At 33.9% G+C, this 11,947-nt stretch overlaps 1 protein-coding gene across 1 annotated transcript; it reads right to left on the minus strand.

The window, feature by feature from the left end:
• Positions 1-7,888: 7,888 nt before the first annotated feature.
• Positions 7,889-9,570, minus strand: LOC106754460. Its single transcript, XM_014636473.2, has 2 exons — positions 8,833-9,570; positions 7,889-8,512 (listed from the first exon to the last, which is right to left on the minus strand). Exons 1-2 carry the CDS (start codon positions 9,449-9,451, stop codon positions 8,145-8,147), a joined length of 987 nt encoding a protein of 328 aa, XP_014491959.1. The 5' UTR covers positions 9,452-9,570; the 3' UTR covers positions 7,889-8,144.
• Between the last annotated feature and the right edge of the window lie 2,377 nt (positions 9,571-11,947).

Genomic DNA, 11,947 nt, shown 5'->3' on the forward strand with positions numbered 1-11,947 from the left:
TGGCTGAGGAGGTGATTATGTGCTGTTGCTGCATCTTCAGTGGGAAGATGTAGGAGTCCTCCTTTTTGTGTGTTCCTCTCACTCTGCGCCACTTCATTTAGAGCCATCTCTTCAATTAAGTTGTACGCCTCATCTTCTGTTTTTCTGTTAATGTTGCCTCCAGCCGAGGCATCTATCATCATTTTGGTCTGAGCGCGCAAACCTCCAAGGAATGCAAGCAAGTATGAAGCTTTATCAAACCCATGAACTGGGGTCGCTCTCAATAATCCTTTGAATCTATCCCATGCTTGCCCCAGTGATTCCTCCATCCCTTGTTTGAATGAAGAGATATCCAACTTGCCTTGATTGATCTTTGGAGGTGGGAAGAATTTAGTAATGAATTGTTGAACCACCGCTTCCCACGTCCTAAATGTTCCCTCCGGGAAAGAATTCAACCAGTCTTTTGCGTTTCCTCCAACAGAGAAAGGAAACAAACTAAGTTTGACTTTGTCGTCCGCCACTCCAGTTATCTTCACTATGTTGCAAATTTCACCAAAGATTGTCAAATGTTTGTAAGGATTTTCATTTGACAACCCATGGAATTGGTTGTTCTGGACTAACTGAATGAGTGCCAGACTCATCACCATGCTGGTTGTATTGTTTGCCAGAACTGCAATGCTGTTAAAATTTAAGGGACCAACTGTATTAGCTGCGTCCCCCAAGGTGTGTCTAGGAGGAGGTTGATTGGCCATCTCCTCAAGATCTGGTTCAAAAGTCTCAGGTGAAGAATGCGAAGCAACTTCTGGAGAAAGAGATTTTTCACGTAAAGGACGTCTCTTCCTCCTCTTGTATGGTAGACCTTCTAGCAGAGATTGTTGGTTTTTCCTGCTTCTAGTATGTATTGTTTCCTTCATACACAAGAAACACACCCTAAAAGCACTTTTATAAAAAATAAAACAAAAAGCAATAAAATAAAAATATAACAAAAATAATTACAATCAAGTCAAATTCAATTAATTCACACTACTAGACAAATAAACCTCGAGTCCCCAGCAACGGCGCCAAAAACTTGTTGACAAATTGGTAAGTGTACCAAATTGTACAAGTAATATAAATGGTAAGACCAAGTATCGTTTTCCCAAGAGACTCGTATGGCTTTCTCGTTCGCGTGAATTAAAATAATAAGACTTGAAAAATAAAAATTAATAAATAGGATTTGAGAACAAAAATATTAACATGCAAAAAAATAGAGTTGATTCAATTGACAAACGAAAACAATGGATGAATGGATGTTGTTGGGGGTTTACAATTTCATCTATTTCGCTCTCTCTTACATACTACGCTTGAATATTAGTTTGATTGATTCAATTGTTATGCGACTTTCTTAGCCTCCCCTTAACCCGATCCCTCGGCGAAAAGGGCCTAATATTAACTACTGTCTTGCTATCCCTAGCCTCCCCTAGTAATTAATACCGCATTATAAACATAAGTTAGCGCAATTGATGGTCCTACCCCTATCCCTAGGTGGTATTGCAAAATCAAGAGATTACTCACCAGTTCACGTCATTATTGTACGTCCCCATATCAATAAAGACAAACATCAATATACCGAATGAGTTAAACGATAAAGGCCTTAAGCACAGATGATAACCCAACAATAATCAATCAAAACATATGGAGACCATATAAATAATCAAGAGTTTCAATAAAAGAGAGACTCAAAAGATTNCATTGTTTCCCCCAACAACAATAGGGTTTAGTTCACCATAGACATGGTGAAACTAAATGAAAAATGGTAGAAGAATGGAAAAGCAAACCCTAGAAAAGATGAAAAGGAGCCTAAGCATCCAAGAGATCCTCTCCAGAGAGCAAAATTAGGTCTGGCTATTCTCCCCTGTCAAAAGAATAATTCTGAACTCGCAATAGGGGTATCTAGGTGAGTAGCGCATCAGAAAACAGGCCCAAGTCCAGCGAGCCACCGCCGGGCGGTTTAAGTGTGTCGCCCGACGGTTTCCCAAAGTCCTCCAAACCGCCTGGCGGCAATCGCCACCGCCGGGCGGTTCCCTCAAGTCCGCCCAGCTTCAATCGCCATGCCTTCTCCTCGTCCTGGACCGCCCGACGGTTTAAGTGTGTCGCCGGGCGGTGCGTCGACTCTTCAAATCTTCATTTTTCTGCTCTTTTCTTGAGTCAACGACCTATGTCTTCAACTCCATTCTTTACTTTTCTCAAATTAGCTACAAAACAATGCAAAACAAGCATAAAATCGCTAAAAACATCTTTTGACTCTCTTCAGACTCATTTATTGAGTTTTGCTTGATTCTAGGCTCATTCCGAGTAGTAAAGGATGTAATTTGGTCCCAATTAACATATGAAAATAACTGTTTTTCAACCTTCATCAGAGATGTAGGTGGTAAAGAGGGTTGATCAGTAGCTTATGAGAAAAGAGGTGATGAAGAGGAAATGATTTTGGTGACCAAATCCAATGAATTTAAATTTTGTGTATCGATAGGTGAGTGCTTGTCACTAGTAAGAAAAGGAAATATGTTTTCATAAAATACTACATTCCTTGATAGAAAAATTTCCCTTGAGTTGAAATCTAACAAAAGGTAACCTTTCACTCCTGTTTTAAAACCAAGTAAAACACATTTTCTTGCACAAGGCTAAAATTTTGTTCTATGTGCTTGAAGAGTTAAAGCATAGCAAAGTGAGTCAAAAGCTCGCAAGTAAGTAATGTCAGGTTTAACATTGTGTAACAGTTGAGATGGAGAAAAATATGCCAAAATTGTGGAAGGTAAAATATAAATGAGTTGCACAGCATAACGAACAACAAAAGACTAGAAAATTATTGGCAAATGTTATTGAAACATTAAAGATCTAGCAACATTGAGAATGTGTTGATGTTTTCTCTCAACAACTCCATTTTGTTGAGGTGTTTCAACACAAGATAATTGATGTTGTATCCCTTTCTGTCTATAAAAATTTGTCGTTGCAAACTCATTACCATTATCTGATCTAACAGCTTTTACATCAATGCCAAATTGAGTTTTGATATAAGAAACAAAGCCAATAAGTTGTGATCTTGTATCAGACTTACTTGCCATCAATTTAATCCATGTGAATCTAGACATATCGTCCACTACAGTTAAGAAATATTTGAAACCATCAACAGGAGAAGTATAATATGGCCCCCAAATATCAACATGAATTAAATCAAAAGGAGCTTTTGAAACAATAGTACTTAATTGAAAAGGCAATTTTCTTTGCTTAGAATAGTGACAAGTATCACAAGGAGTGGATTTTGTATCAGGTAAAATGGCATACATTGTGCGTAATTTGGTATAACAAGAAGAAGGATGCCCTAGTCTAGAGTGCCAAATATTTGTAGAGTCAGGTCTTATTGTAGAACAAGCAATAGAATTCTCAAGAGAAATAGCAGTTGGTGAAGCAAGGGGTGTGGATGCAGGAACTATCATGACATACACGCCATCTCTTTCTTCAGCTTTCCCAATCATCTATAGGGTTGGCTTGTCCCGTATTTCACATGAAAATTCAGAAATGATAATTTTACAAGATAGAGATTGAATTAACTTTGTGACCGAAATAAGATTGACTGAAAAATTAGGAACAAACAAGACATTATGTAAGGTAAGGTGTGGGCCAAGAGAAATTATGCCAGAAAAATGAGCAAATGAAGAATTCTTGTTGCGTAGAGAAATTCCAATTGGTGAGATTCTATGATAAGAAATAAAATGAGACAAAGAACTGGATATATGATCAGTAGCACCTGTGTCTAGAATCCATTGGGAAGAGATATTACCTTGATCCTGAGAAGAAGTGGAAACATTATGAGAACTCACTAGACCAGTAGAATGTGTGACTGTGGGATTAGATTGAGGAAGAAGTGCCAATAGACCTTGAATTTGCTCTTGAGAAAGTCTCAAAGTTGAGGAATGTGACTGCGCCTAAGAATTATTAGAAGAAGAAACAACTGCAGAAGCCATTGAAGGAGAAGAAATTGTAGGAATGCCAAAAATAAGAGGTAGAAGATGAAGATTTTGGTAGTAAGAGAATTGGTTGTGGAAGAACGTGATCAAGAATTAATTTTCTTCTGATACCATGTTATAAGAAAAGAAAGGATGAAAATTGTGTATCTTATTTCAATGATAAGGAGAGAGTACAATTGATATATATAATTGTTCAGAGCAATATAAAAAAGGAATATAAGTATAAAAATATATGAACATAAATGCACAGATATGAACAGAGAATAAAATAATTCCAATATCTCTTCTCAAACTTTTCTCGAACGAAGTTTGACACGTGTAATCTTTCTTTCATTTGATACAAATGCATGTTAATTAACTACTTTATGTATGATTTTCGTTTGTTTTGACCGATTATTTTCGTGTTCTTGTCCTTCATAGGCACATTTTGCTTTCTCTCTCACTGGTGACGACACTTTATTCCTACGAATTCATAGGTTAGTTTTCATTTTCGTTTTGAAGAAATTATTTGTTGAATTTATTTTTTTTGTTAAACTTGTTTGTTGTTGTTATTTAGTTGAACTTGTTTGTGGTTGTTGTAGTTTGATTGAACTTGTTTGTTGTTGGTTATTGTTGTTTGTTGTTGATATTACACTACATGTTCATAGTTCATGCTTTATAAAATACCAAAAATTGAAATTTGTTATTTTTCTGTTTTTCAAGTCTCGTAGAATTGTAAAAAGAATCACAATTAATTAAAAAAACAAAAAAATTGATTAACGTTGTATATATTGACAAAATTCGACGTTTAACGTCGAATTTTTAAATTCGATGTCAATTTAACGTCTTCCGATATGACGTCGACCTCGAATTCGATGTGAAAAGCCCAAAATATTCGATGTTGTACATTGTTTAGTACCATTTATATAATTCTTCATTTATTTATAAAGTAATTTGATTAAGTTTTTTTTTTTTGAATGATTTAGGCTTTTATTTTATATTTTTAGAGCGTTCTCTTATTTGATAGGTAAGGTTGTAGATTCAAATTTTACACTAACCTTGACAATCTATAAGATTGGTTTGAAATGCTTGAAAAAAGAAAGAGAGAGATTATAAATTCGACTTTCTCAATAATAAAATTAACAACTACTATTTAAGTTATTAAGGATAAGTCTAATATTTGATTTTTTTTTTTTTTTAAGTTCTTTTCGTTTTTTCAATATAAACGTTGTTTTCATTAACGTAAAAATTGTTTTTACTGTGAATGGATAAAAAAATATATAATTGAAGATAACATAGGTTATAACAATTTGATGGAAGGTTATGTTGTTTTTTGTTATGACTTATAACTCTTTACACCTTATTTATGTTTTATTCTAGGCGTGTGTTTTATTAATTAAAAGATTATGTCTAAAGAGAAAAATTGATATTTTTCTTTTATAAATTATGTTATTAGTATAAAACTAGTTTTCAATGTGTTTTATTTTATATATTGTTAAGATTCTGGTAAGTGTACCGAATCGTATTAAGTAATATAAAAGGTAAATCCAAGTATCATTTCCTTAAAGACTCACGGCCTAGATATTTATGTGGTTTCTTGATTAATTAAGACTTATAAACGAAGTCATTAGGTTTATAATGTAAAAAATAAATATGAATACAAATATTGATCAAATGAGAGAAAAGATACACATGTAATTGATTTGAAAAATATGAATGAGTATGTTGTTGGGGTTTCCGAAGTATCCTATCCACTCTCATGTATTTATGAATTCATCTTCTTCGTTAATGTTAATGTCACTTTCTAATTTACCTTAAACCCCCGATGTCTTAGAGAAGAAAGCCTACTCTTAATTACTAATTCACAATGTCTTGTATCCCCAACAACTAATTATGCATTACATTCGCACAGAAGCTTAAAGACAACCGACCCTCCTATCCCTATGTCTAGGTAATATTGCTTTCGGAAGAATTTCCCAGTTCTAGATTTCCCCGTATGTATCCATAAAGACAAAATCAATAATCATGCTAAATAATGAATTAAACGAAGCAAGCAATACATGAGAGTTTCAAAGGATTACATCTTTTCCCCAACAACAAAGGAAGTTTAGTTCACCATAGATATGGTAAAACTAGATGAAAATATGAAAAGAATGAAAGATAAAACCCTAAAAGTTGAAGATCGGAGCTTTCGCATCCCATTCCGCCTCCAAGGGATGAGAAAGAGTGTTTTTGCGCCTCTTTCTGTCAAAAAGATACGTATCTAAGTCATCCAAATCATTAAATAGCTCGAAGAAAACACAAAAAATAGGTCCAGACTCACGCCGCCGGCGCTCAGCGCCTCACTTAGGGCGCCCAAGCGTGAAACAAAAGACTCTAGCACTCAATGGTAGCGCTCAGGCGTGAAACAGAAGAACCTGGCCCTCAACGCCCCAATAGGGCTCCCGGTCGCCATTTGCGACTCTTCTTTGTGCCACTTTTCCAGCTTTTCCTGAGTCCAACTCAGTGCTACTTTCAAATCATCTTAATTCCTTTCAAAACAAGGAAAACTAAGTATAAAACCAATAGTTCACTTTCAACTCTCTTATTTTTATACTTAAACAAAAAACATGAATCTAAACTAGTTTCTAAGTCATATGATTTTAATATCAAAATTAAGTATATAAATAACGATAATTTAACCGGTATTATGTATGCAATAACATATACATGGCCTTATCTTCGGTTTTTAAGTATAAGATACGTTTAAAAAAGAATGGTAGGATTATTTTTGTAAGATATTATATAATTATTTTTTTTTCTTATCTTATTAATTAAAAGATAATCTTGAAAGGAATTAATAATGAGAATTAGTTGTATTCATTAATAACACTTTTTCAAAACACAATTAAATGAATTTTTTTATTGTCCATACATTCATCGCGTAAATTACATATAAACTTTGGTTTTTCAAGTTTAATAAAAACTAGTAAATATGTGTTTGTTCTTTACTCATCAACACAACTTTCTAAACCTGCGTTTCATTGCTCGGAGTCAAACAATGGTTTGAAAGCAAAAATTTAATTATATTTTGGGCTAAATATGGTTTTGTATTGAACTGTTACGTGAAATCTTAAAGTATTTTGATTTTTTTTCAAAAATAATAATTTAATCCTTCAAATGTAATGTTGTTAAAAAGTAGTGTTGAATATTATATAAAAAAGCTGGATTTTATAAAAAAAAAAAAGTTAATTTCAATTCATAAAAATAAAATTAAATACGTGGCAGTATGCATGTGTCTAGTTCATAGTCTAAGTGAAGCGTAATTTCAACGCTGATGAAATTTTAACGTAATATTTAAACCATTACTTTTCAGAAATAAATATTAAAATGATTGAAAAAACGAATATTAAAATAATTCAAAATTTCATGTAAGAACTATTTTCAGTTTTTTACATTAAGAGATATTTGATTATATTTTTAAATTGCAAAATTAGCATAATTTCTATTTAAAAAAAATATTTGAAATAAATCAATAATAAAATATCACGTACATACACGTGGTTAAAAACTTGTCAAAGAAATAATTTTAAAAGAAGTTTTTCCAAATAATTATCCATCCATTTCAATTAAAATAATTATCCTCTGCAAATTCTGAAAATGGATGGCTAATACCTTTTGATAGTTCTTTTCTGGTTTCAATTTTTTATACCGAAAGTACTACATTTTAGTTGTTATACTAGTAGTTTTTTCTTCTTAAATATTTTAATCTTAAAAATGAATGAGATATTTTTACAGCATTAAAGCATAATAGAGTTTTAATACACTAAACAGAAAATAAAATAACACGAAAATAGTTAAACAAAACATTTATTAAACCTTTCAGTTCGGCTAAAAATAATTAAAAACCTTTGGGTTGTTATATTATGGCCTCACAAGTAAAAGCAGAAGATGAAACCTTACTGTTAACATAATAAAGAACCAAAAAAATAATAATCCCATTCATGGAAATTGAAAAATATCCTCAAAACATTTTCCATGATTCACACTAAACCAAGGCAACACACCCTGCTTTATACTCATCGAACTCAATCATCGTTTCTGGTTTGAAAAGAAAAGCTCCGAGGTAATGTTTTCTTCGTTTTCCCCCAAATTGGATCATTGGAGTAGTTAATGAAGAAAAGCAAAATGTGGTGTTGTGTGTCAGTGAGCTTCTCGATTCATCATCTCCCTGTACTGCCTCAGCGACTCCTGCCTCTGCAACCTCATCTCCGCGTTGAACTTGTTGATGAACGCTTCCACTCGCCGGTTCAATTCGTCCTGACTCAGCGATGGCTCCTTCCTCAGCCTCGTCGACGCGTTCTTCTCCCTCCCGGCAAACGTCTCTGATTTCTTCATCACAGGTCCACCGTTCAAATCCCTCAACGGCGTCCCCTGCGTCTCCCACGTCTCCGCCTTCTTCAAATGCCTAGTTAACGGCATCGCTCGCCCCTCCGTTATCGTCCTCCACGTGCTCTCCAACGTCTCCTGCTTCTTCGCCTTCGCTACTCCCAACGCCACAACCTTCCCCCCTGAACCACCACACCATAACCAAAACCAATTCAGACACGTCATCATACAACAGTATTTCAATTCTAATCTTAAGCTTGTTGTAACAAACAAGCTATACAAACTATTTCCAAATTAGAATTGAATTTTCATCTCACTACGGTAATAGTTCTCCAATATATACCTTAATTATGCGATTACGAGCATCTATCTAACGAACTTTCATACTTTGTTCAAAGTCTTTTAAAACCACTTCATTTCACCCTTCCTTTTCTCATTATTTTTCAATTTCAATAAATACATAAAAAATGAGATAAACAGTAACACTTTGCAGTTACGATACCTTCTGGACTGGCTCTAACCGTTTTCCGGTGGCTGAATCTGGCAGAAACAGGCGGTTTCTCGTTCTCATCTGCGAAGGAAAAGTCCGATGAATCTTTTCTCAGCAGGCTCGGGGAGAGAACGGCAGCGGCATCGTCGTCATGAACCGTCGCTTTCACCGGCGTGTTCTCGTCGTGAATACAACCGGCAGAAGCGTTGCCTTCGCTGAGCGCATCGTTATTCAGCGTCGGTTTCGTCTGGTAAAGGTATTGGTCAGAAGATACGGTGTAGTCAGTTTGTGCGGCGGGGGATAGGTGGAGGGCGTCAGGAGCGGGTATCTGGACGGCGAGGAGAGGACGGTCGTAAATAGGCGGGTCGGAGGGGAGGAGGAGGGCGGTTTCCGGCGGGGAGTGGTGGTGGAGGTGGTTATTGAGTTTAGAAGAGGCGAGAATGGTGAGGATGATGAAGTTGAGGAGGATGTAGAGGTAGGGAGGAGTGAAGCAGGTGAGAAAGAAGGTCCAGACGTGTGGAGCTTGGGTGAGAAAGAAATGCGAGAGCAAAGGGAGTGTGAGTTTCAAACCCATTGCCATTGATAAAACCCCGGTGGAAACTAAAACGGCTTTCACAGACACATAACCCATTCTTCCTTATTTTTTTCTTTTTCTGAACTTACCTTCTTCAACTCTACCTTAATGTCTGTGTGTGCTGGGAACTTTGGTAAAAGGGAGAAAAGAAGGTATTTATAAGACTGTTTGATTGCAATTGTGTGATGCGATTTGAACCGTCAGATGAAATTGTGGGAAGAGGTTGGTGTTGCTTTTGGACCCTACAGAACAAAAGTCTCTTTTTATTATCAATCCTCTCTTTTTAATAATTTTCATTATGATTTAGTTAATTAGTGTAGTTTAGTTTGGATGATAAGAAAATTTGTATACTATGTAGTTTCAAAAGTGACCAATGAATAGAAGTAACAAAAAAGGGTTTTATTTGAGATATAATAATTTAAAAAGGAGCTCAACGGCTAAAAGAATATGACCGTTACAGAAGAGGGAGCGGTAGGAAATGGCATGCGAAGCATTCCCACATGCGGGCAAAGCTCCACCGCCATACCAACCACTAATGGGAACTATTTTGACCACCAATGCACACCACTGACAACACATCAATGCAATTTATAACGAAACAAAATTAATGATGCTTTTACAACATTATTATAACAGACATGCCTTATTTCATTTTCTCAATAAATCAAATCAAATTATAAATCAAACAAATATAAACATAATTCTTCTTTTAACACTCTTGTATAAAATTTTATGATAACTTTTGACAACAAAATCAAATTTTATAGTACATTTAATTTTATTTCAACTCGATTATATACACTACAAGTAGGTTTGATGTGGACCACTATGGTATCCTCTGTAGCCTTTTTACTCTAATCATACTTGAAATTCAAAAAATGTGTATATTGATGATGGAAAATGATATTTTAACACCAATTTTTGATATTATTTTAACACTATCCACGTGTCAAAATGTGGTTGGATGATTTTAAATTAAAAAAATCTGAGGTAAGGATATATTTGGAAGGGAAAAACCAATATTTTTTTTAATTTGAAATCGTTCAACTACATTTTAATACGTATGCAGTGTCAAATTAATGTCAAAAAATTAGTGTTAAAATATCATTTTCTGATAATATATGTGACTGCATGTATTATGAAACATAATAAATTTCTTTAGGTAATTGAGAGTGGAGAAATGTATAGCAATAAGTTGGATATAGATCATCAATTTGGACTCCTTCAAATCTTTAAATCTTTATTGGCTATTAAATATTAATTACAAAATAAACTTTAACTACAACATTGTATAAAATATGAAGCAAATAACATTGCATCCTTATCTAATAATAAATGATTAATAATATAACTTTTTAAAATAGTTATTGAAAATAGCAATAATAGTTGCCCCACCTGTTCAATCTTCTTATAGAAAAAAAAAAATAACGAGATGACAAACTAAAAATTTAGGGGGACAAACTTATTTAAATATTACAAAAATAAATAAATTAAAGAAAGATTATTGATCATAGAGTAAATTATGTGAACCAATAAACTTGTAAAAACTTCACACAACTTATTTATAAATATTTGAAAATTTAAAATAGACAAAAATCATAATAATTTTAATATTTCTAATGACTTTAATATATAATATTAATATTGTGACTTTTTTATGTGAAAAAAAAATAAATTATCATGTGTAAAGGCCTGAAAATTATTTTAAAGTCATTGGGCCTTATGTGAGACAGTCAGGTCCATAAGACTAGGGACAACCTGACTTTAGAGAGTATTTTTAGAAATCAGGATTCATTTGTTAGCTTCCCACTCTCTCTCTCTCTAAAACTATTTTTGCCCAAAATTCTCTCTACCTTCTCTCTAAATTTCCCATTCACTTGAACCATTCAATTTTGGGTTTGAAGGTGCACAAGCGTTCACCGCGTACAGAGCTCCAATTCTACCGGTCGTTTTCTCTTTTCCGACTGGTAAGTCATTTTCCCCCTTTTTTTCTTCCACTGTCCTTGCAACTAGGGCATGCAATTTTACTGGTTGCATGTAATTAGTAAATTTTCCATTGTGTTTCTTGCCCAATCAAGCTCTAAGAGCTATACTCTACACCCATTTGGGTGGCTGTAGGACTTGTCACTGCACGAGGGGTACTGTTTGGAGGCTCCTTCTAAAGCATTGTACTTATAACTACCAAAAAGGTAAGGGGAGCTGATTATATAAATTAATTTATTTGTGATATGATGGTATATTAAGTTTTGAAATATATATATATATATTGTTGGGCCTGTATATTATGTTGTTGCGCTTAAATAAAAATTTTATATGTATGTGTGGCGTGTAAAGTTTATTGTGAATGATTAGACAAATATATAATGTAGTATATAATTAGGATCATTATGGATTATTGTGAAAATTGGTGCTTAGTGAAAGGTTCATGCAATTGCAAGTAATAGATTTCAATATTTAAGTTATATTTTAGAGGTAATCAGAGTACGGTAACAATTTAACTTTTTTATAAACATTAATACAGTATATATGTAGTATATATACAATACCAAAGTA

This window comes from Vigna radiata, unplaced genomic scaffold (genome assembly GCF_000741045.1).
Source record: "Vigna radiata var. radiata cultivar VC1973A unplaced genomic scaffold, Vradiata_ver6 scaffold_216, whole genome shotgun sequence".
NCBI classification, from domain to species: Eukaryota; Viridiplantae; Streptophyta; class Magnoliopsida; order Fabales; family Fabaceae; genus Vigna; species Vigna radiata.